Raw genomic sequence first — 25,892 nt, 5'->3', positions numbered from 1 at the left:
TTGAGATGGAGTTTCACTCTTGTCGCCCAGGCTGGAGTGCAATGGTGTGATCTAGGCTCACTACAACCTCCGCCTCCCAGGTTCAAGCAATTCTCCTGCCTCAGCCTTCTGAGTAGCTGGGATTGCAGGTGCCCACCACCACACCCCACTAATTTTTGTATTTTTAGTTTTCTTGTCAAGCAGCTAATAATTTGAACATAATTTTACTTATGATTTTTTTCCCAATGTATATTGCCTTTTTATATGAGTGAATGGGATTACAGGCAGCTGACATATCATAGAAGAATATTTTTTCAAGGCTAGACAGTAGAAAAAGAAGTAGAAGTTATTAGAAAACGGGTACAGCAAGACTGTTAATTGTGAGCACAGCTATTGTGTATTTGTAGGCTTTTCATTTTTGAGGCTTATTGTTTAGTTCAATCTTACATTTATTTTTCCAATATACAGGGCACCAAGATTCTGTGTTACTCATTCAGCCTCAACAAAATATGCTAGTGCTGAACTGAAATTCTGGCACCTCCGTCAAACAAAACCAAGGAAGGACATTGACCCTTTTCCACAAATGGCAACCCTCTTGCCATTGAGACCCAAATCTTGCATTCCACAGATACCTGAGATGCAGGTAGGGTAGACATTCATGCCGTGATATCTACTAAGTTTATAGTAAAATATGTATTATTGAGTGTTTGTACCCGATAATTTTCATCAAAGCTTTGTTGTGATTGTTGTTAATGTCATGCTGCAACATTTAGGAATTAGGAAAACCTACAGTCTGTTCTCTACCAAGCAGCCAAAGTGAGCCTTTAAAAATATGTGATCATGCCACTTATCTTCTCAAAATTCTCCAGTGGTCTTCTTTTTCACTCAAAATAAAATCCACAGTCTTTACACAGTTGCATAAGCCCCTGCTAACCCTCTGACTTCATTTCCTACCACTCTAACGTACTCCATTCCAACGACACTGGTCTCCTCACTCTTCTTTGAAGACACAAAGAAAAAACTCCAGGGCTTTGTGCTTGCTGTTTGCCTTGATTAGAGCACTCTTCCTCCAGATATTCACATGGCTTTCCCCTTCATTTCCTTTAGGGTGTCTGCTCAAGTACCACTTAATTGGAGAGGCTCTTCTTGAGGCATATTATTTCTATATAAGTGCTCTTAGGTAGAATAGCACACACACCCTCCATCACTATCTATACCCTTTGCCCTGCTTTATTTTGCTTTATTTATTACCATGTGATTTATCTGCTTATTTTCTTTTACCTCCTACTAGAATGTAAATAACTTTTTTTTAAAGTGCATTTCACCAGTGCCTAGAACAGTTCCTGGCACATAATAGTTGCTGAGTAAGTATAAATTGAATGAATGAGTGAGAAGTAGCAATAACTGAAATAGAAGTCATGAGCATTTTTAAATGGGAAAACAGTACAAAAATGTAAGGGGAAAAAGATCAAAAAGAGAAGAATAGTTAACTTTATAGAGGATAAATAAATAACCCTACATTTTGGCGTAGAGATACCATAACTGTAGATACGACCTGTGTTTCAGAAGTAAAGAGCCTTATTAATCATAGCAGCCTGTAAAGGTGTCACATGGTCACTGTTATTGGCCATATAATCACATACAACCTCTTGAAAGGATTGCTTTATATTCAGGATGTCTTATTTTAAAAGGCAGGAAGATGTATAATACGGTTTTTTGTTTTTTGTTGTTTTTTTTTTGAGACAGAGTCTCGCTCCATCACCAGGCTGGAGTGCAGTGGCGTGATCTTGGCTCACTGCAACCTCCACCTCCCGGGTTCAAGCAATTCTCCTGCCTCAGCCTCCCAAGTAGCTGGGACTATAGGCGCGTGCCACCACACCCAGCTAATTTTTGTATTTTTAGTAGAGATGGGGTTTCACCATGTTGGCCAGGATGGTCTTGATCTCTTGACCTCGTGATCCACCCACTTTGGCCTCGCAAAGTGCTGGAATTACAGGCATGAGCCACCGCACCTGGCTACAGTTTTTAAAGTTTTACTTCTACAAGTAGTGTTTTAGAGCTGGAGGGACCTTAGCCCTGTCTGTGGTTTCTTAACCCTGGAAACATTAGAATCACCTGAAGAACTGTTCAGCCATACTAATGTTTGGGTCCCGCCTTCAGAGATTCTGATTTAACTGATCTGCAATGGGCCAGGGTCACTCTGTTAAATCAGGGTATTGGCTGAGAACTGACATTCTCAACCCTTCCTGAACATTAGAGCCACATTTTAGAACCTGCAATTTATTAAGATTCTCAGGTGATTCATATGTGAAAAACACTGCTTTAGACTTGTGGTTCTCAAGCTTTAGCATACAGAAGAGTCAGCTGAAGAGCTTGTTAAAATAGAGATTCCTGGGCTTCACCCAGAGATCAAAATCCAGTAGTTCTGGGGTGGAACCCAAGTATTCATTTGCATTTCTAAGGAGCTCTCTCCCTGGTGATGCTCTTGCTGCTGCTCTGGGAACCACATTTTAAGTTAGTGTCACTTTAGTGCACAAAAGTTTCCTCATCTTGGAGCTGTAGTATAGGGAGCACGTCATCTAATAACATAGAAACATTTGTACAAACAACGTTATCAACCTGAAAAGAAAGGGGGAAGAAAAAATAAGTGACGTGGTTAATGAAAGGAACTCAAATAAGAGAACAATGCCAAAGGAGTGGGCAGAGATTAGCTTGTGTGAAAAAGTGGTATAAACATGTCTTCTCATCCGTTGTCTTCATCTGACTTCCTGAAAATCATTACATATGCTGTCATTGATGTTTCTAGTTGGACAACTCATTCTGATCTCACTCTCTCTCTCCTTGGCAAAAAATAAGGAATAGAACTCAATTCCATCTTACTTTTCCATTACAGAAATTAAGGTATAACTTACATACAGCAAAATTTACCCTTTTAAGTGTATAGTTCTGTAAATTTGGACAAATGTATACATGGTGTATCCACCATCACAATCATGCTATAGAGCAGTTCCTTTATACCGCCCTCCTCGACAATCCTACTGTGGCCCTTTCTCAGGTTTTTTTGTTTTGTCTTGGTTTCCCCACCCACCCCCATCAGTTACTTTCTGGCTACTTCTAGCTTTCACCTAGGCCAGCAAGCTCACAAAGTCTAATATAGGCCTTTGTCTGTATGATATGTTAATTTTTTTTTTTTATTTTAAGAAAACTTAACAAAATTATTGTGGTAGAAAACATAAAATTTTCCATCTTAATCATTTTTAAATGTATGGGTTCAATGGTGTTAGTTATATTCACAATGTTGTGAAACAGATCTCTAGAATTTTCATCTTGAAAATCTGACTCTGCCCATTAAAGACCAGCTCTCCTTTTTCCCATCCCCACAGCCCCTGGTAACCTCCATTCTACTTTCTGTTTCTATGAATTTGGCTACTTTTGTATTATATACTTTAAATAATAAGCTCAGCCTCCTGTGGTGACTCTCATTTATTGAGTGTTGTTTAATATCATGCTGTGTTCTGAATTACTAAAACAGATGTAAGCCCTTATATATGGGAAGTTATATGTAGAATATACTTGTTATTAATTTTCTTTATAGAATTCTTAAAAAATTATTAGTAGTTACTATATAGAGTATACATGAGGTTTTATTGTTTGTTCTGGATAATAAAACATTATAAGTATATTCCTTACTTTCTTGCAATATATACAATATTCTGATGGAAGTTGACATATTAGAAAAGTGTGTTTTTGAAATTATAAAAATAGTAAAACTACTGTAAATTTGGAAACTGGAGAAGAGACAAATCACTTCTGATCTCACCTGCTTCCAGACAGCTACTAACTTCTTTCCTTTTAGGCTTCTTCTGTGAAATTTTTGTTTTACTGTGCTTAGACTTTTGTTCCTGATTATTTCTTTTATCATGAGGATTTTTCCACGTGTGTCATCATTTTTGTCACTACTACTTTTAAGTATTACACAATGTCACATTTATGTATATCCCATTCTCCATTTTGACATTTAGTTGTTTATACTTTTTAAAATCCATGCATCTCATATTCTGAAGTTAAATTGTTAACTTTTACTGTAAATAACTCTTTAAGAATGGGAAAAATAACCATGAAAAAAAAAATGCCCCAAAATGGAAGGAATTAGTGCTGTTAAGCTATAGAGTCCTTCTTATGTGGACCAGGGCATGGTTTCATTTCCCTGCCCTGTGATTGCTGACACTGCCACCTGCCCCGCCCTCACCACACCTACATACATCTAGCTCTAATACCTATTGAGTTATAGAATAAAGAATCGTTTTTGCAACGTTCTTTCTCCAGGAAAGAGTCTTCTTTCACAGTGATGCAAGTAAGGATATATAAGCCTTCAGCTCTTCCCTTTTTACAGTCTAAATTGCTGTTCGATTCCACTTTGCTGGTTGCATAAAAGTAGGAGTTGGAGAAGGATAAAATTCCTATTTTAATGAGAAGCATTGTACGAGGCAGAGTGAAAGAAAAAGTCCTCTAGTGATCAGAACAAATTTGAGGTATAGGTGCAGAGCTGTACTTTTTTCTCTCTCGTATTTTCATTTTGTTCATTATTTTACCATTTTAGAAAGAAGAATTCAGCTTATCACAACCTCCTAAATCTCCCAAGAAATCACCTGGAGTAAATACAGCAACTCAAAAGCCTTGGAAGAGGGAGCTTTTGTATCCAGGTTCTTCTAAGTATGTGATTGAGAAAGGGTAGGTGCAGCTTTTTGTGTGTCAAGCGCTTTTCTGCAATGCTAAGATTTTTAGAGAATTTTAAAACTAAACAAATTAAAAACTAGTACTTAGATATTTGTACTTGGGTTCTTAATATTTCAGTGATATATATTAGAAGCTTGTTCTTTGTATGAATACTCTAAATTAGGAGTAGAGTTCCAGATATTAATAACTTTAGGGATGATGCCTCTGATCTCTAGCTTCCCAAGACTTCTCTGAGAAGATTGCCCTCTAATTCTTTTTTGGCTCTATTCAATAATTCAACATTTCTCAGATTTGAGAACTCATAAGATTCTCAAGAATATTATCATTGTTACTGGCCAGACATGGTGGCTCAGGGCTGTAATCCCAGCATTGTGGGAGGCCAAGGCAGGTGGATTGCTTCAGCCTAAGAGCTTGAGACCAGCCTAGATAACATAGTGAGATTCTGTCTCTACAAAGAAACAAACAGAATTAGCTGGCTGTGGAGGCACGTGCCTGTAGTACCAGCTACTTGGGAGTCTGAGGCACGAGAATCACTTGAACCCAGAAGGCAGAGGTTATAGTAAGTCAAGATCATCCCACTGCACACCAGCCTAGGTGACAGAGTGAGACTCCATCTAAAAAAAAAAAAAGTATGAAGGGTTTATCAGTGTCTTTGACTCTCATTATGAGCAAACCCTTAGGAAAAAGCAGCCTCAAATGCCAAAGTCACCTCTGTGAATTCTTATCCTCTGGGTTTTCACTCAGTTATTCTTGACTACATTGTTAGCACTCAGATACCTTTAAGCGGATTTATTTTTGTAAGTTTTTTCAGCTTATCTAGTTGCCTTCTATGTGAGGTCAATCCAAATCACCTTCTCTACCATTTCCAAAAGTAGCAGTTAATGAACTTTTGTGACATTGAAACTTTGCTTGCATTGTATCAATTAATTCTTTTTTTTAATTGCAACACTGTTCTGAAGGCATATATATCTGTTAATTCTTACTGCATCCCTGTGAAGAAAGCATTATCTTCATTTTTCAAGTGATAAAACAAGGGAAAGGACATATGGGCATGAGTGGACAGAAAAGTTGAATTTTGAAACCTATACACCATTATGGCTAGAGTATAGAGTATTACAGTAAAAAAGCAAGAGATAAGCTGAAAACATAAGTAAGGTTCAGAATGTGAAATTTCTTATCTGTCACATTAGGGAATCTGGAGATTATTCTCCATGAATTTAAGAACAACTGGAGAGTTTTTGTGTGTCACTACTGAAATTGTTTTATTCTTAAAAATTAGAAATATAAATATAGCTTAAAAATAGTTGCATGCTATACACTTATTTTATGCCTTGTCGTTTTAATTTTTTATTAAAATATCTTAGATTTTTTTCCATAGCAGTGATTGTACTATCGCAATAGATATACCATAATCTATTTTGATTCTTATTCTTGTCATCTTGCCTTCTCCTATGTCTGCTTTTTTGCTTTATACCATACTTTGTATTTGTACTCTATTGATGGACATGACATTGTTTCTAATTTTTTCTGTTACAAGCAATGTTATAGTGGATATTCTTATACATTGTTATATTTCATACACACACACACACACACACACGCACACGTGCACACACACACACTCATATATATTCCCATAAAGAAAGCATTGTCTTCATTTTTCAGGTGAGGAAACAAGTGAAAAGACAGATAGGCATGAGTTCAGAGGAAAGTTGAATTATTCAACATTAATTCAACAATTAATATTTGTTGAACATATATATCATATATGATAAATTCCTAAAAGTAGAATTTTTGAGTCAAAGTTAATTTGCTTTTTAAATTTTGCTAGATAATATCAAATTGTCTTTCATAGGAGTTGTAACAACTTAACACTTCCTTCAGCATGTATGAGTGCCTTTTTTTAACCATTTCTTCACCAACATAGTATACATTACTCTTGCTAAGCAGATATATTTTTAAAACAGTATTTCTTATTTTGACTGAAGTTGAACATTTTAAAATATGTTTAAGAACTATTTCTACATTATTTTCTGTGAACTTGTTATTCTTAGAAGGAGGAAAAGCAGGACTGGGGGAGGCAGGTAATTTTAATTTGTGGTGCTCCCTAGGTAAATGTTCCTAGTACAGTGTCTGGCACATAATATGTGTTCAACTAATATTTGTTGAATGAAGGAATATAGAGCCTGAGGTACTTTTTTTTTTTTTTTTTTGAGACAGCATCTCACTCTCTTGTCCATGCTGGAGTGCTATGGCATGTAGCCTTGAACTCCTGGCTCAAGTGATCCTCCCATCTCAGCCTCCCAAGTAGTTAGGACTACAGGTGTGTGCCCCCATGCCTGGCTAATTTTTTTTTTTTGTAGAGATGTGGTTTCCACTATGTTGTCCAGGCTGGTCTTGAACTCCCGGCCTTAAGCAATCCTGCCACCTCCCAAAGAGCTGGGATTATGGGCATGAGCCACCAAGCCCAGACAATACTCCAGGGTTGAGATGAAACTATATTGGGTTTCAATTTCTCTACATCAAAATTTTTTGTGTGTTGACAATGTGAATTTTATCTCAATAAAAAATTTAAAACTACATTAGGATATAGATTGGGATATACATATTCAAAACAGTTGAAATATAGGTTTGGAGCCCAGGAGAGAGATCAATTACAAGTAGAAAATTGAGGAAGCATTACACTTTAGTGAGTAGTTGAAGCTGTGGTCATAGATGAGATTGTCATGAGAGAGAGAAAGAGCAGTATGTAATGAGAACTAAGTTATCAAGATTTACAGTAAAGGCAGAAAATAAGGAACTAGAAGAGAAGACCAAGAAAGGGTAATCTAAGAGATGGGAGATGTACAAATAAGGAAAGAGTGCTGTCATGGAAGCCAAGGGAAGGAAGAATTTTAGGCAGGGCATGGTGGCTCACGCCTGTAATCCCAGCACTTTGGGAGGCCAAGGTCGGTGGATCACTTGAGGTCAGGAGTTTGAGACCAGCCTGGTCAACATGGTGAAATTCCGTCTCTACTAAATATACAAAAATTAGCTGGGCATGGTGGCACGTGCCTGTAATCCCAAATATTTGGGAGGTAGAGGCAGGAGAATACCTTTAACCCAGGAGGCAGAGGTTGCAGTGAGCCCAGATCATGCCACCGTACTCCAGCCTGGGCGACAGAGTGAGACTCTCAAAAAAAAAAAAAAAAAAGAGCAGAATGAGTTGGGAAGTATCTCCTCCCTTTCAGAATTTGGGAAGAAATGTGTATTGGTTCTTCTTTAAGTATTTGATAGAGTTCACCAGTGAAGCCTTTTGGACCCAGGCCTTTTATTTGTCTGGGTAGATTTCAAATTATTGATTTATTCTCTACTTGTTATAGGTCTATTCAAGTTTTCTGTCTTTTTGAGTAATTTTTGGCAATTTGTGTCCCTCTAGGAATTTGTTCATTTCATCAGATTACCTAATTTGTTTGCATATAGTTGTTCATAGTATTCCTTCATAATCCTTTTAATTTCTGTAAGGTTGGTTTTGAGGTATCCTCTTTTATTCCTGATGTAAGTAATTTGAGTCTTCTCCTTTTCTTGGTTAGTCTAGCTAAAGGATTTTTTTGTTGTTGTTTTTTTGTTTTTTTTTTTGAGACAGAGTCTCACTCTGCCCAGGCTGAAGAGCAGTTCTTGGCTTACTGCAAGCAAGCTCTGCCTCATTAGTTCAAGTGATTCTCCTGCCTCAGCCTCCCAAGTAGCTGGGATTACAGGCACCTGCCACCACGCCTGGCTAATATTTTGTATTTTTAGTAGAGACGTGGTTTCATCATGTTAACTAGGCTGGTCTTGAACTCCTGACTTCAAGTAATCCACTAACCTCGGCCTCCCAAAGTGCTGGGATTACAGGCATGAGCCACCGTGCCCAGCCACGAAAGATTTTTCTTGGTTAGTCTGGCTAAAGGTTTTTGTTTGCATCAGAAAGAGTATTTTTAAGGTGAAGACTTGAATCTGTTGATATGCATAGAAGAGAATCCAGAGGAAATGGAGAAGTTGAAGATATATGAGAAAAAAGGAAGTCTCCATATTCAAAGGAGAATAGAGGGACAGGTTTAAGAGCCAAGGGAATGAGATTAACCATGGACAGGAGGTGGGGCACCTCCTCCGGAGACAACATGGAAAGAAGTAAGGATGGGTCCAGGTGGATATGTTTGTTGTTCATATCAAGAATGCTTTCAGCTGCAAATAACAAAAACCTGACTAGCAATGGCTTAGATGAATTGACTTAATTTTTCTCACATAACAAGAAATCCGATGGTAGGCAATTCCCAGTGTTGGCACAATAGATCAGAAGGATTAGGGCCTTAATTTTTGTGATGCACTGGCCTTTCTCTCATGATCAGCAGTGTTGCAGCTCCTAACATCAGGCCTCCAAGTCAGAAAGGAGGAGGAAGGGTAATTTCCGTTAACCCTTTTCTTCTTGTCAGGAAAGCAAGCTTTCTCAGAATCTCCCCTAGCACATTTCATTTTGTATCTCATTAGTCACATCTGTGTCTCAGGGCTATGTCTCTCTGCAAGAGAATCTTAGAAGGTTAATGTTTAGCTTTTTCAGAATCTCAGTGGTACTTTATCCAGAAGCATGCCACTCTGCTACATGAGGGAATGAAAACTGAAGCATGTTTTTTTGTGTGTGTGAGAAGAACCTGCAAGGTAATCTGCTGGTGGATTGGAGTGGAGGCATATTGGCAAGGTAGAATAGGCATGTTTTATGGAGCTGGAAAATAAGGCTTTAGAATAATTGCAGTGTGGATGTGGGAGAGCAAGCTGGATAAAAAAATAGAAAATAATGTCCAAAGTCATTAGTCTAACTCCAAAGTCTTCCGTTATCGTACCCCAACCTAATCTATATAATTCCCTATGAATCTCACCTCTGTGAGGATTAAATATTATAATATGAATTATATCTAGCACAGTGTTTGGTATGTAGTATATAGTGTTCACTTTTTAATGTTAGTGCCTTCTTGCCCTAAGCAAATGACCTTTGCTGCCTTTTAAACAGGGATTTCCATACCCACCTTCATTTATTGCTCATGATTTTCCTATCTAAAGAGCCCCTCTAAAACACATGTACACACCCAGGTATATACACAGAATATATCACCTCCTAATTTTTCAGGAAAAATTTTATTTTTAAATTACTAATACAGGTTGAAGGAATTTCTCATTCTTACCCTCTCAAAGTATTTATTATCCATCCCAGTCATTTGGAATCTGTAATAAGATCTCTTAAATTAATCTAACCAGCAGTTATTTTGGGAATTGTCATTCTGGGATAACTGTGCCTCATTTACTGAACGACCATTTCAGGGCCAGAACTGATGCTTATCCTTTTTTTCCTGAGTCACATTGCTCAGAAGTACTCTTAAGATTTGGTGCAATGTATGCCAAAAGTGCTGAAAATTTGTTTGTTCATCAGTTAGTTCTCATCCTTATAATTTTAGATCTCATTCTTATAATTTAGGTCAAAGAACATGTCAGAAAGCAGCAAAATCATTCATTTAACATCTTTTACGGACATTTCTGAATGTCTCAAGCCCCAGCTGGATAGAAGATACACTTATACAGAAGAGCCTAAGGTGAGTGTTTTGAGGACTGAATAGCCTGATTCTTCATTTAATTGGTCAATATCTCCTGATTTTAGAGAATTTTTATTGATATATCACAATAGTTTTTCTTTACCAAGCAACACATTTGATTTTTTTCCTTGCCAAAGGATTTTTACACAAATATTTCCCCCTGTGTTTTCCCTTTGTAGTACCATGGTTCTATATGCTGCATTGATTACTGTGTTCAAACACAATCATGTTCTGGCTTTGTTATGATGACACTTCAGACCCAAAATAAGACCCTCCAATATTTTTGTCAAATTTTTAACACTTGAAAGAAAAATAGTATTTGATGTTATGTTTTAGAAGCCTAGAATTTTTAAAGGGCGGAATGTTTCCACAGTACAGCTACCCTCATGATGTGGATTTAATGCACTAGTTCTAGATGAAAACTTCACATTCCCTAAGGATTATACTTTAGGTAGAAACCTTGGGAGTCCCAATGCAGTCTGAACACTTAGCTATAATTTTACGTAACTATTTATTTTATTCTAAGCAAATAGTACCCATTTCTTTTAATTAGGATTTTTTTTCCTACTAAAATAATGATTTTTTTAGTTTGGGATGCTGATAGTTACACATAGCAAAAGCATTAAATTCTCACTTCAGAATTTGTTTAGCAGGCAGATAGAGGTGGAGAGATGGAGAGACAGTAGGACAAAAAGAGAGTGAGAACCTTACTTAAACCCTAACTTTTTCATACCATTATTGTCTTGTTACAAAGAAGTAGTCTATGAGTTCTACAAAACAAATAGCAAAGAGTTAAACTGAAGTAGATGCCCTTTCATATTCTGAAGTCACTCTTGTGCTTGCAGAAATAGCCAGCTTTCTGTGTTTCAAAAATTGTATGAGGGTTGCCAGCACTTTTGGCAGAGAAGCTCATAAAAAGCAAAGTTTAATGAGAACTTATACTGCCATTTGCACTGTGCAGGCCGTGACCTATACAGGGTGAGACTGTCCAAAGGGAGACCCCGTAAGAACAGTTAATGAGCAGCACTGAGAGGCTTTGGAGATAGCTCTCATCATAACCCTCTGTAGCTATAATTGCAGCACTTCAAGGCTAAAATAACACTAAATATGTATGAAAGAGGCCACCAACAAGGATTTGGAATACTAAAATGGCCTTACTTTGCCTGAAACATGAAAATAATTGAGGCTGGGAAGTTGCTTCAACATTCAGTTTAAAATCAGATTGGTTTATAATAGAATATATTCAGTGGCTATAGTTGGGCTCCACAAATGAATCTTATATGACTCTCAAATGTAAACATACTGCATTAATTATGTATATGGTACAAAAATAAAATAGTCCAGTGGGAAAATGACAGCATGGTAGAATTTATGAAATCCTGTTATGTAATGCCATAAAAAATTACAATGTTTTTGGGTGGATAATAGACTTCTGTTTTGTTATCTAGGTTAAAACCATGACAGATGTTGGCGCCTTGGGAGGATTTGACATGGAAAATTTGTTGCAATCTTTGTATGTGGAAAATAGAGCTGGATTCTTCTTTACTAAATTCTGTGAGCATTCAGGGAACAAGGTAGAAAATAATTATTTAAAATTTAATTATAATTTTACTTCATTTAAAAATAAGGGACATTGAAATAGTTCGGTGCTCACATAATTATATTTGATGTTAAAATTCCCATCTATAAGAAAATTCATATTTAATATTTAGTGAATATTTAAGCATGTCAATTATAATTCTCTTTGTTTCATCCTACAATGACAAATTGCAATGAATAATGGCAAAATTATTTCCAGTTGGTTTTTCAAAATTAAAAAAAAAACTAGTCTTACTTTTGCTCAAATGAAAAGTATTGGCCAGGCACAGTGGCTCACGCCTGTAATCCCAACACTTTAGGAGTCCAAGGTGGGTGGATCAGTTGAGGTCAGGAGTTCAAGATCAACCTGGCTAACATGGTGAGACCCCATCTTTACTAAAAATACAAAAATTAGTTGGGCATGGTGGTACGTGCCTGTAATCCCAGCTGCTCGGGAGTCTGAGGTGGGAGAATTACTTGAGCCTGGGAGGCTGAGGTTGCAGTGAGCTGAGATCATGCTGCTGCACTCCAGTCTGGGCAAGAGAGAAGTATTTAACTGGTTCAATTACTAGAGTAATGTCTGGTTCTGCTGTAATAGACATTTGCCCATATATATCAAAATACTTTTACATTTTGGTTTCATGCCAGAAATATGTGGTTAATTTTTAACTGTTAACTAGAATACTTACTATTTTAATGACTAATTATGTGAGAGGCATACATGCAAAAATATAATGTCCCAGTAACAATATCAATAAATATTTTGTGTATTGCCAGTTTGTGGTAGAAGATTAAAACCATCTTAAATTGAACCTGATTTATGGTAACAACAAGGAGCTAAACAATTATTTATATTTGAAATTAGAACTTTGTAAGAGCTTTAATAATTGGGTGGTAATAATTGATGTACTTTTTCCATCTGTAGTTGTGGAAGAACAGTGTGTACTTTTGGTTTGACCTGCAGGCTTATCATCAGCTTTTCTACCAGGAAACACTTCAGCCTTTTAAAGTATGCAAGCAAGCACAAGTACGTGGTAAATATTATTGGTTCAATGTGAAGCACTAAGTACACAGAAAAATGAAAATTGTGTCCAGTCCCAAACAAGAGAAATCTGGGATTCCAGGCAAAAAGGCAGCAGTTGAATTGTTGCCATGGGATTACTTTATTTAAATGTCAGCAGAATATTGTTTTGTCATATGATTTGTGAGTTTTCTGTTTTATCTCTTTTATTTGCTTTGTTTTATTTTCTCTTTTCTGCCAACCACTTGTTCTTGTAATAAACATCTCTTTTTTTTTCCCCCTAATTTATACCTTTTTGGTTTGGTTGTGAGTGATTTCAAAGAAAACCCTGAGAATGGATATGTAATAAATTATTAAAGTGATTGGGAGCAGGGACATTGACCAATGTTGCTCTCTGAGCTTCCTGCAGTTATCAGCTGTTGGACATACTAGGCTATTGACTTTGTATGAGCAGGAAAATATGTTGACTGACTATGCAGTGCAAACCCCATGTAGTTGTTCAGGCTTCTGTTCTACATGCCATAGGAGACAGATACTCAGGGAGTAGAGGAAAGAGTGTTTCAAGACCACCCTGAAGCAAAATAGAGAAGGAAAGAAAAACAGAGGGGGAAGAACAGAGGATTCTTTGCAAAAGGAAACAGAGAGAACAGCCTCTTTTGTAAGGAGGAAGGAAAGGGAACAGACTTGTGACTCAAGCTGACTTATTTTCACAGTTTTTTATTCTTAGGCTCTTCTGATCTTTTATGGAGACAGGTCTCCGAGCCTAGAAAAGTGCTAATCACTTCTATATCTGGTCAACACTTAAGTGATTCTTAGAATCCAGAATAACTGCATTTCAGAGGACCTCCCCTGAAACAATGCTAAGGAAACTAGCTTCATCATTTTATTTATTATCTTATAATCTTATTTGATGTATCATAGTGTACTGCTGGATGTTCATTGCTACCTTCCCCATCCTGACTCTGGCATTAATAACTATGCTTTGTAAATCAGCTGACAGAGCTTTGTACTTTTCAATGTGAGAATAAGGGCTTCAGCTCCTACATAGCCCATATCTGTCTCCATGAAATCATGAAATTACATCTCTAATTTACTAGCACCATTTCTGAGACCACACAGTTGACTGTTCTGCTTGTTAATCCTTTACCTGTAATTCTCTATTTATTCTCCTTCTTCTAACCTGTTGCCCCTGTCTGCTCAAGTACAATGCATTATTTTTATGTTTTTACTACTACAAAGAGTATTCCTCCAAAAATCTTCAGCTGCCCAATAAGTGAGATTTTTTCTTAATAAGTATCCTATTTCCATGAGCTTGTAAAAGAAGAAATTCTATTTGAGCTTGATTGACTTGTTAATTATTAGTAATAAATGATTGTAACACAACGCAGTGTTGGTAAATGATAGTAACACAACGCAGTGTTGGTTACCTGAAGGTGAAATATTCTGTTTTGGGGATTTTCAAGGTCTATAAGGTTTTTATCTTTTTTTAGCTTCTTTTTTGGATTAAAGCAGGGTGAGAGGAAAACAATAGAGACATTTGCTTTTAGAAATGAAGAAAGAGAAATAAAACAAGCAAATCTACGTTTTGTTTTGTTTTGTTTACATAGTTGCTCTTTGCATCTATAGTTATTTTACTTTGTCTTACTTTTTTATTTATATTCTTAGAGACAGGATCTTGCTTTGTCACCCAGGCTGGAGCGCAGTGGAGGGATCATAGCTCACTGCAGGCTCGAACTCCTGAGCTCAAGTGATCCTGCAGCCTCAGCCTGTCTAAGTGCTGGGATTACAGGCGTGAGCCACCAAACCCAACTTACTTTATTTTTTTGGTTAGAGGAGCAATTGTCTAAATTGGTTTAGGTTTCGATTATCCCAAGTTTCTGTGACTTCAGATATTGCCTGTAATACTTCTGTAATACTAAATCCTAGAGATTCATTTCATGGTATGAAATGCTGTTTATTTCTTTGTAATAGATATACGGCTCTTTTCAGGGGTAAATTTACAATTTAGATATTTGGAGTGATAATGCCAATGGCAGAATACAGTAAGCTGGACTATGTTAAAATTTCTCTGGGCCAGGCATGGTGGTTCATGCCTGTAATACCAGTACTTTGGCAGGCCAAGGCAGGAGGATCACTTGAGCCCAGGAGTTCAAGGCCAGCCTGGACAACAAAAAGAGACCGCATCTCTATTGTAAAAAAAATGAAAAATCAGCCAGGCATCATGATGTGCACCTTTAGTCCCGGGAACTGGAGAGACTGAGGTGGGAAGATCACTTGAGCCCAGGAGTTCAAGGCTGCAGTAAGCTATGATTGCGCCACCACACTCCAGTCTGAGTGGCAAAACAAGACCCTGACTCAAAATAAATAAATAAATAAAGTTTCTATGAACTTGATTTTATATTGTTTCAGACATCTGCCAAGTTGTGTGCTAGGAGGCTGAAATTTGACTTCAAGAGACTTATGTGATTTTCTATATATATATATATATATATATATATATATATATATATATATCCTGAAGTTTTATTGCCCCATGAAATATTGGAGAAATATCTTTATTCAGACTAGATGGGGAAGGGTATATCAGTAACAGTGATTAGCATGACTGCAGAGTCCGAGAGCTTGAAGTATTGTCTTGGGAAGACAATACCCTGAAGATCTTCAAAACCCTGAAGATTTCACCACATGGCTTCAAGATAGAATAGTACTGTAGAGATATCTTTGACCCTAGCAACAGCTTGCCATGGAACCATATATCACTGCTAAGATTTGCAGACTAGATTGTTACCACAGATAGTTCTACAGTTTTTTTGACAGTACATACTTGTTTCATTGAGAAAGCACTACTGGAGCATGAAACAGACCTGGGGACCACTGTCTTTTCTTTTCTTTTTTTTTTTTTTTTTTTTGAGACGCAGTTTTGCTCTTTGTTGCCTAGGCTGGAGTGCAATGGTGTGATCTCAGCTCACTGCAAACTCCGCCTTCCAGGTTCAAGTGATTCTCCTGTCTCAGCCTCCTGACTAGCTGGGATTACAGGCGCCCACCACCACACCCAACTAATTTTTGTATTTTTAGTAGAAATGGGGTTTCACCATGTTGGCCAGGCTGGTCTCAAACTCCTGACCTCAGGTGATCCACCCGCTTCAGCCTCCCAGAGTGGTACCACTGTCTTTTGTAACTTGTGAAATCTTTCAAATAAACTATATCCCAACAAAAGTTATGCATTTAGAATCTATCACTTTCCATAGCATACATATTGAGATTTAAATAAAAATAAGTAAATATACGATACAAAAATATTAAACATGTTTAATGTTTTAAGTCTAGGAGAAGAATTATATGGAAAATGTAGGAATTAATGAATGAAGAGGGCAGGTAAGAATGAAATGGAAATGAGAAATAAGAGAATTGCTAGGTAAATCCACAGCACTTTTACCACAAAGTGCTATTTAATATAAGGAAATTCTTGCAACAGTGTGACATTTTTGCCTTATTAGATTGGTCATCAGGGTAACACACTGTTATTTTAATATATCACCTAGATCAGAGGCTATATAACATAGAAGGCAAAAAAAAAAATCACAGAACTTGGCATTGAAAGACATGAATTATTCACATTCTCCTAGTTACTGTCTGGGTAAACTTTGTCAGGTCAGTTAGTTTTAATAGGCCTTGGTTTCATGTTCCTTAAAATATGGATAGTGATAATGTTTTACATTTTGTTTCCCTCTACTGGTTTGGAAGTTACATATTATATTTCTCTTTTTACCTTTACAGTTTTGACATGTATACTGAAATCCGTGAAGTCCAAAATTAATTGATATCTTTATTTTCCTCTCAAATCGAGGATCTTAAAACACTTTAATTCTACCATACTTTGCCCATTTTACATATAATTTTTATACAGTATTTTTGTTAATTTTGAATTATACCCTCTGAGTAGTCATCACTACTTTTTTAATACTGTCAATGTTTGTGTCAGTTTATTTACAAATTTCTTGCTTGCTATTGCTTTTTGCATCATATTCCTTCCTTTCAGTTTAATTTCTAAAGAATATCCTTTAGTAGTTTTTTCATTAGGGTGTACTAGTGGTAGACCCTATTTGTCTGAGAATGTCTATTTTATTCTCTTATTGATGATTTAGCTTAATTTGGAATTCTACATTGACAATTTCCTCTCAACACTTTGAAAATACTGTTTTATTGTTTTCTGCCTTCCATTGCTGTCATTGAAGAATATGCTGTTGGTCGTTTGTGGGAGGATATTTTTTCTCATGTTACTTTTACAATCTTTTCTTTGACTTTGACATTCTGCATTTCACCTCAGTGTTTTTACCACTGGAAGGCTTTCGGGGCAGTAACACGCATGGAGCTGTCATCTCCTATGATAATAATGCCTTCTTCTGGAATTCCTCCTGAAGCATCTGCCTGAGCCTGTCTTACAGTTAACATTTAAAAAATAAATATAAGGAGTACATGCTTAAAAATGATAAAAAATATAGTATAGTAAATACATAAACCAATAATATAATCATTTATTATCACTATCAAGTATTAAGTACAACACATAATTGTATGTGTTATACTTTTATACAACTGGCAGTGCAATAGGTTTGTTTACACCAGCATCACCACAAACATGTGAATAATACATGTGCTACAATGTTACTAGGCAATAGGAATTTTTCAGCTCCATTATAATGTTACGAGGCCACCATTGTGTATGTGGTCTACCACTGACTGAAACAATTTTATGCAGCACATGACTATATATTTCATGCCACTCTTAACCTCTCTTTCAGGTTTTTCCACCTTTTAATATCTGTGTTGTATGTTTTAGATTGAAATAGATAAATTTCCTTTGTTCTGTTTTTAAGTTCATATATTATTTCTTCAGACTTCAATCTGCTTTTTAACTTACTCATTAAGTTAAATCATTTTAAGATTATATTTTTGTATTATTAAACATTATATTTGTGTTTTACAAAATTTCCTGGGGTTTTTTGGTATTTTTTCCTCATTTTAAAATTTATTTCTTTAAAAAATTTTTATTTTACTCTAAGTCCTGGGATACATGTGCAGAATATGCAGTTTTGTTAAATAGGTATACACATGCCACGATTTGTTTTTTGATGTCTCTAATAATTTTTAACATGGGTTATAGTTTGTAGCTGCATTAGTTATCTCTTCTGTCATAACAGTATTATCACAAAATTTGTGGCTTAAAACAACACACATTATTATCTCATAGTTTATGTAGGCAAGGATTCTGGGCACAGCTTTGTTGAGTTCTCTGTAAGGTCTCAGCCAGGGCTGGTGTCTCATTTGGGGCTCGACTGGGGAAGGATCGGCTTCAGTCTTCACATGGTTGTTAGAAATACTCAGTTTCTGGTGTCAGAATGGGATTGGGCATCAGGGTAACACACTGTTAGACTGATGGCCTCAGATTTTTGTTGGTAGTCAGCTAATGGCCACCCTCAGTTCTGTGCCCAGCTCTGTCCATATGGCAGCTCACAGTGTGGCAGCTTGCTTCTCTAAGCCAGAAAAGGGGAGAGTTTCTTAGCAAGACAGGCATTGCTATCTTATGTAACGTAACCACATACATGTAATCACATACAAATCATCACCATTGCTATAGTCTCTTGATTAGAAGCAGCCACATGTTATGCCCACACTTGGTAGGAGAGGATATGGAAGGGTATGAATACTAGGAGATACTGTTTTCATGGGGGCCACCCTAGAGTCTGGCTGCTATGGTATTCAATAATTCTATGATTTGTAGTTCTTGGAAGAACTAATTCTGCTATTTATTAGTTCTGCTGACATGGTGGATTCTTTCCTGGTGTGTTTTGTAATTTTGAATTATGAGCTGTTTAGTGGGGTTTTTTATCTATGCTGTTTCTGGTAGGCACATTTTGTAATCATTTCCAACATAAGAAATTAGCCAAGTATAAACTTGAACGTGAAGCCCACATAATGCTAAACCCATGATACTGAATTCTCAGGAGATATGTTGTTTTCTTTTTCAAAGAGCCTAGGCCAATAAAAGCAAAGCTTTTTTTTTTTTTTTTTTTTTTTTTTTTTTTTTTTTTTTTTTGTCTCTTAGGTTTGGTATTTATAAAGAAGCTTGCTTTTCTGGTGCTTACCATGGGTATTAAATAAGGGAACATGTGACTACTTCTTGCAGAGGCTTCCTTTTTTGGTATCTTGGCAGTCTAAATTACTTGAAAACCCTTCATCTAAAAAATACCTAGAAATGCTGGCTAAAATATAACAAATGTGCTTTTAAGTGCATGGCTGAGATAGTAAGGGACACCACCAGGGACCATGGTTAAGAAGTGAACTGAAAACCAGAGTGATAAGCATGAGCTGACAATGGGACTGTCATGGGTAAACTGAGAGTGTAGGTTGTAAGAGCTACAAGGCACAGACAAGATGCTGGGCTCTCATGAGGTACAAAGTGACACTAAGACTCCTCAGATCCACCAAGTTATAGACAAGGGGAAATGCAGAGTGAAAAAAGACTATATGTATATAAATTCATTTTTAATATATATTTTACAACATCATATACAGGTGGAACTATTTTGTGATACAGTAGAGAGCACTCGATGGAATAAACAGATATTATTAGGGCCAATATTTAAGGTTCTATCAGTTACTTGGATAATGAGGAAGAAAAATGGGTATTTGAAGAAACTAGGATGGAGGAACAGTTCCACAATATAACTTAAATTAAAATATACTACATTGGGCCAGGCATAATGGCTCATGCCTGTAATCCCAGCACTTTAGGAGGCCGAGGTAGGTGGATCAGCTGAGGTCAGGAGTTCGAGACCCACATGGCCAACACGGTGAAACCCCATCTCTACTAAAAATACAAAAATTAGCCTGATATGGTGGTGCATGCCTGGATTCCCTGCTACTTGGAAGGCTGAGACAAGAGAATCACTTGAACCCAGGAGATGGAGGTTGAGCCAAGATCACACCACTGCATTCCAGCCTGGGAAACAGAGTGAGACTCCATCTCAAAATGAATAAATAAATAAAATGAAATAAAATATACTACACTGAATCACAACCATTTAATAATCTCTTTTATAGCCAGGCATGGTGGCTCATGCCTGTAATCCCAGCTCTTTGGGTGGCCAAGGTGGGCAGATCACAAGGTCACAAGTTCAAGACCAGCGTGGCTAACATGGTGAAACCCTGTCTCTACTAAAAATACAAAAAAATTAGCTGGGCGTGGTGGCAGATGCTTGTCATCCCAGCTACTCGGGAGGCTGAGGCAGGAGAATCACTTAAACCTGGGACGTGGAGGTTGCAGTGAGCTGAGATCAGGCCATTGCACTCCAGCCTGGGCAATAAGGTGAGACTCTATCTGAAAAAAAAAAAAGAAAAAGGAAAAATGAAAATTTTTGACTCAACCAAAAATCCTGCACTCATTAAAAAAATAAGAAAAAAATAATAAACTCTTTTATAATATTCAGTTACTTATTAATGAACATCCACTGAGAAGCCTGCTATGTGCCAAATAATGTTCTGTGAATAGAAAGATGATTAGGACAAAGTTCATGGCTTAGAAGGCTCCCTCTCTAGTGGGGGAAGGAGATAATTATTGAAGTACTACAGTCGTATTTACAACAGATAATCATCACTCTCTCTCTCTTTCTCTCTCTCTCTCTCTCTCTTTCTTTTTTTCCTCAGACAAGGCCATCTTGCTCTGTCACCCAAGCTGGAGAGCAGTGGCTCACAATCACGGCTCACTGCATCCTCAGCCTCCTGGGCTCAAAGCAATCCTCCCACCTTGGTGCCTCCCCATGATTCCCCTAGTAGCTGATACTACAGACACACCACCAGCCCCAGCTAACTTTTTGTAGAGACAGGGTCTCACATGTTGCCCAGGCTTGTGTTGAACTCTTGGACTCAAACAATCCTCCCACCTCAGCCTCCCAAAGTGTTGGGATTACAGGCATGAGCCACTATGCCCGACCAGGTAATAGCATCTTAACTGATGATGAAGTATATTCTTTCTTTACCAGCAGAAAGCAGTTGGTTATTGTTTTGTTTTGCTTTTTAAGTCCTTGGCTTCTTTTCACATACCTGTGGGAATGAAGGAACTGTTTCCTTTTTTTTTTCATTTTTGAGTCAAAAGCTACTGTGTTTTAGTCTTATGCTTCATAGGCCAATGTCCTATTTTATTCATATTAATAACTTCAGAATCAATTTTACATCTTTCTGGTATTTCAGTGGTGGCCAAATGAAATTTTAACATTTGCAAGTCCTGCTCCTGACATCTCCACCCAATGATAGGACAGCTTGTAAATACTGTGCTATAATGCTCTTATGAGAGACTCCTGTTGTTTCTATTTACACACATTTCTCTGAAGAAGTCACTTGATGGGTCCCATGACACATAAGTCAGTCCGGACTGCTGTCTACCTAGGGTTTATAGTACTGTTGCCTGTTCACTCTTGTGTTTGCAAAACTTCATAAAAGAAAAAGGAAACACAAAAGCTGAGTCGGTAAACATCACCAGATCTATATTGTGCATTGATGTTTGTAGGAAGCCTTTAAGTTGTGATGTAATTGTAATGCAGAATCCATTAATGTAGTTATTCAGTAAGTGTTTATTGCTATCCTTATCCTTTCTGGCCGCAGCTCATTTCAGTTTCCTATTAGGTGATCCGAGACACAGTGTGGATCCAAATAATGTTCATCCTAGGTTTTACATTGCAGCCCTGCCTTAAGCTTCTCTGAGTATGTCTATGAATTTGTCCCCTTTGTTCCTGCTTTTATAGTGTACAAACCAGTAAATCAATGTAAACTGAGTAGCAGTTAGACCAGCAATTAGGAGCATACATTTTTTCCTAGCCTAAACATGTTATTGCTATTTCTAAAAACATTTACCAAACACCTACTATACCCTCAGGTGTGATTGGTGCTGGGAACACCTTGGTGAACAAAGCACAGGTGCAGCTCCCCCCACAGCATTCTTTCTCTCAAGGGCCAAGAATGTGCTTTCTTTTGCCTACTTTTCCAGAGAACCCTAGAAAGACTGAGAAGGAAAAAAGCCAGAGAAGACCTTGTAGCTCCTTCCGTATAAAATTTGCATTGTTCTTACAATGTTTTCCAATGAAGCCTGAGGTAACACCCAAAACCCTGGGTGTAACCACAAATTCCTTTGAAAAAACTTTACGGCATAAGAGGGGCAGTGTTGAAGATTTTTCTCTGATAATCAGCTTTATTTTTCCTTTTCTCACTGTCATCCATTACGTTAATTGTTTAGCTCCTCTCTTTCCTTGGCATTTACAGGACCTAAATACTTCAGGGTGGTCCTGACATTTTCATTACAGTGTCACCAGCTAAGTTCTCCTTCTCTAGGCTGAGGGTGTATTTTCAGGTGCACTAAAAGAGCTCATTATTTCTCTACTCAGCAGCAGCATTAAGAATCATACTCTGTTTTTTTAAAAGATGAATGGGCATGAGTGAGGGGTGAAATTGGCTGGTGATTGAATGTGGAAAATCATGTACTTCTTTATAGCTTTATGGTAAATTTTGGTGTCTTCACAATTAGGTTGTTTCTGGAGTGCTGGGCAATTACTCTTCAGGCTTTGTTACATTATTTGTTTTTGTTACCAGAGAGATGGTGTCCTAATTAGCGGTCAAGCTTGGATTCCTGAACCCTGTGAATTGCTGAACACAGAATCAACAGGGTTCTCGTGTTGCATCGCATTTTGTTGTGTTTGCTAGTGAAGTGGATTCAGGAAGAACACGCACAGCAGCTAGCTTTCTGGCTTGTAGCTATCCATTCATTTCCCTACTTCCTGATGTTTACATGAGTTATCCACAGTCTTAAGATTTCTGAATATTATAGGATTATAGACCAACAAAGTTTCTCAAAAGATCCTCTATTTATTTTTAGGTATTTATTTATTTTTAGATCCTCTTTTAATCCTCTTGTTTCCAGAGAAAGCCAGCACCTGAACTTCTCTGAACCACCATTATCTATTTCACCTGACATTTCTTTAATGTTTTTGTTAGGTTCTGAGGTTAAAACTTTACATGGATAATTTTATTTAATTCTCAACAGTCCTAAGAGGTAGATTGGTATATTTTTATTTTCTAGATTGGGAAACTGAGACTTAGGGAAGTTGAATGCTTTCCTAACGCCATCCATTTAGCAACTGGTGAACTTGGAATTACTACCAAGTCTTCTGACTCCAAACCCTATGCTCTTAACTTCTAAGCTGTTGCTTTCTTATTATTGTCTCTAGAAAAAAAGAGTATGTTTATCACCTTGTTTAATCTTTCACTTCAATATCTTTATCTTTACGAATATTAAATGTCAAATTTCAACTTTAATATTTTTTTCTCCATTAGACTGTAGGTCCATGAAGAGAGTCTGCTCTGTTTACTTTGTTGCTCAGGACTGAAGTTGCCATCCATATAAAAGGTGCTGTGATAGCTATTGAAAAATTAATGAACTCATTGGCATGTTTATATTCTTAGCAACATATTATAAACATTAAAGATAGTCATTGATTATTTGGAAATGACAGCCAGCCAAGCATTTTTTTCTTTTAATTTTTATTTATTTATTTATTTAGAGACACAGTCTCACTCTGTCGCTCAGGCTGCAGTGCAGTGGTGAGATCTCAGCTCAGTGGAATCTCCACCTCCTGGGTTCAAGTGATTCTCTTGCCTCAGCCTCCAGTAGCTGGGACTACAAGTGTCCAACACCATGCCTGGCTTATTTTTGTATTTTTAGTTGAGACATGGTTTCCCCATGTTGGCCAGGCTAGTCTCGAACTTCTGACCTTGTGATCTGCCCACCTTGGCCTTCTAAAGTGCTGGGATTACAGGCGTGAGCCACCGTGCCCACCTGTGTTTTTATTTTTTTAAGAAAATTTTTGGGAAAAAAACTATTTTTATGAAAATAGATTAATGAGCCTGCATATTACCTTCACTCAGCTTCAGCAATTATCAACTTTCTGTCTTTCCAGTTTGCTCTTAATAAGGAGCGGTGGCTCACGCCTGTAATCCCAGCACTTTGGAAGGCCAAGGCGGGCAGATCACAAGGTCAGGAGTTCAAGACCAGCCTGGCCAACATAGTGAAATCCCATCGTTACTAAAAATACAAAGATTAGCTGGGCATGGTGGCACATGCCTGTAATCCCAGCTATTCAGGAGGCTGAGGCGGAATTGTTTGAACCTGGCAGGCAGAGGTTGCAATGAGCCGAGATCATGCCTCTGCACTCCAGCCTAGGCGATAAGAGCAAGACTGTCTTGGAAAAAAGAAAAAGGGAGCTCTTAACAAATTGCACTGGAACAACAATGAAATCTCCCTGTCCCCTCCCACTTCACCCAAGGAACCTAAAAATATGGTTGATTTTTGAAATTTAAACTAGGAAATGAATGTGTAATAAATCAGAACAGATATGAGCAACTATCTAGAGACCGAAGGGCTTCACAGGCCTGTAAAATTTGTAATGAAGATGCCAGCACATGTAAAGAAAGAATTTTCCAGGCCAGGCACAGTGGCTTACACCTGTAATCCCAGCACTTTGGGAGGCTGAAGTGGGAAAATCACTTGAGCCCAGGAATTCAAGAGCAGCATAAACAACATAGTGAGACCCTGTTTCTACAAAAAATTTTAAAAATTAGCCAGGTGTGGTGGCACACACTTGTAATCCCAGCTATTTGGGAGGATGAAACAGGAAGATCACTTGAGTCCAGGAATGGGAGGCTTCAGTGAGCTATAATTACACCAGTATACTCCAGCTGCAGTCCAGCATGGGTGACAGAGTGAGACCCTATCTCTTAAAAAGAGAAAGAATGATTCACTCGTGAAGAGACATTGGTTAGCAGTGGCATCCCAGAAGGCGTAGTGTCTCAGAGGCAGTCCTTGATGTGCTCTTGAACTGCTCTCCTGAGCTGTCTGCTCTTTGCATCTAGTCAACCTGACAGGTTTTGTTGGAGGGAATATTCATAGGGTTCATGTAGTTACCTTCACTTAGTCTGATTCGAAGCAACCTGCTGCTACATGTAAACTTGTTTTCCAAGGTGGTATGCTAGTAAACATAGACCTAAAACCTTAATGATGGTTGATTTTCTCATTTCTCATTGTAAAGCAATCACTTGATACTCTGGTTTCTTGTGTGGTTTGTTAGCATAGCTCAGCATACTGGTGAAACAGGTTTTTTTTCCCCCCCAAGCCAGAAATTTTAATATAATCATGTTTTTAAAATTGAATTATTTATCTCAGCACTTTGGGAGGTTGAGGCATGTAGATAGCTTGAGTCCAGGAGTTCAAGACCAGCCTAGGCAGCGTAGCGAAACCCTATCTCTACAAAAAATACAAAAATTAGCCTGGTGTGGTGGCGTGCACCTGTAGTCCCAGCTACTCAGGAAGCTAGGCTTGAGACTAGGAGGTGGAAGTTGTACTCAGCTGAGACTGTGCCACTGCACTCCAGCCTGGGTGACGTAGTGAGACCCTATTTCAAAAAAATAAATTGAATTATTTTGTGTTCACTGATTTCCAAGAAATTATTTATTAATAGAAGTTAAATAATTCCATTAGTTTAGATGTATATTTTGCTTTTGTCAATGAAAGGTTTTTTAAAAAATGAATCCAAAACTTTATAAAATAAAACCTTTATTTGTTCCTTAGGTTCCTTAAACTACGTAGTAATAACTTTTGTGTGTGTGTTTGCTTATTTCATCATGCACTTAATTGATTTTGCTTAAAATGTCTTAAACAATGACCCAAATCTATCTTAAAAACCTTGCCTTATTTGTCCCTGATGTTTATGGTTTGTTTTCATCTTTTCTTAACATGTTCTATTTTCCCCTTCTGATTTTTTATTCTGTCCCAAATGACTCAACTTGTTTTACTCTTTTATCCTATTGGCATTTTCTTAGATGCTCTTTTGCTTTGAATTCTTTTTAGTAGGGCCTGAGCAATTGGCAAAAAT

At 37.3% G+C, this 25,892-nt stretch overlaps 1 protein-coding gene across 1 annotated transcript in view; it reads left to right on the top strand.

Moving 5' to 3' along the window:
* Nucleotides 1–25,892, top strand: part of RGS22 (regulator of G protein signaling 22) — a 138,392-nt gene that overhangs the window by 52,507 nt on the left and 59,993 nt on the right. Inside the window, exons 9-13 of the mRNA XM_037730113.1 lie at nucleotides 448–622; nucleotides 4,580–4,710; nucleotides 10,202–10,316; nucleotides 11,765–11,890; nucleotides 12,820–12,921. Of these exons, the coding sequence (XP_037586041.1) occupies nucleotides 448–622; nucleotides 4,580–4,710; nucleotides 10,202–10,316; nucleotides 11,765–11,890; nucleotides 12,820–12,921 (649 nt within the window). The remainder of the gene's footprint in view (nucleotides 1–447; nucleotides 623–4,579; nucleotides 4,711–10,201; nucleotides 10,317–11,764; nucleotides 11,891–12,819; nucleotides 12,922–25,892) is intronic.

This window comes from Cebus imitator, unplaced genomic scaffold (assembly GCF_001604975.1).
Source record: "Cebus imitator isolate Cc_AM_T3 unplaced genomic scaffold, Cebus_imitator-1.0 Scaffold331, whole genome shotgun sequence".
NCBI classification, from domain to species: Eukaryota; Metazoa; Chordata; class Mammalia; order Primates; family Cebidae; genus Cebus; species Cebus imitator.
Note: the sequence above shows the minus strand (reverse complement) of the source record. Positions and strands in the feature narration are given on the sequence as shown.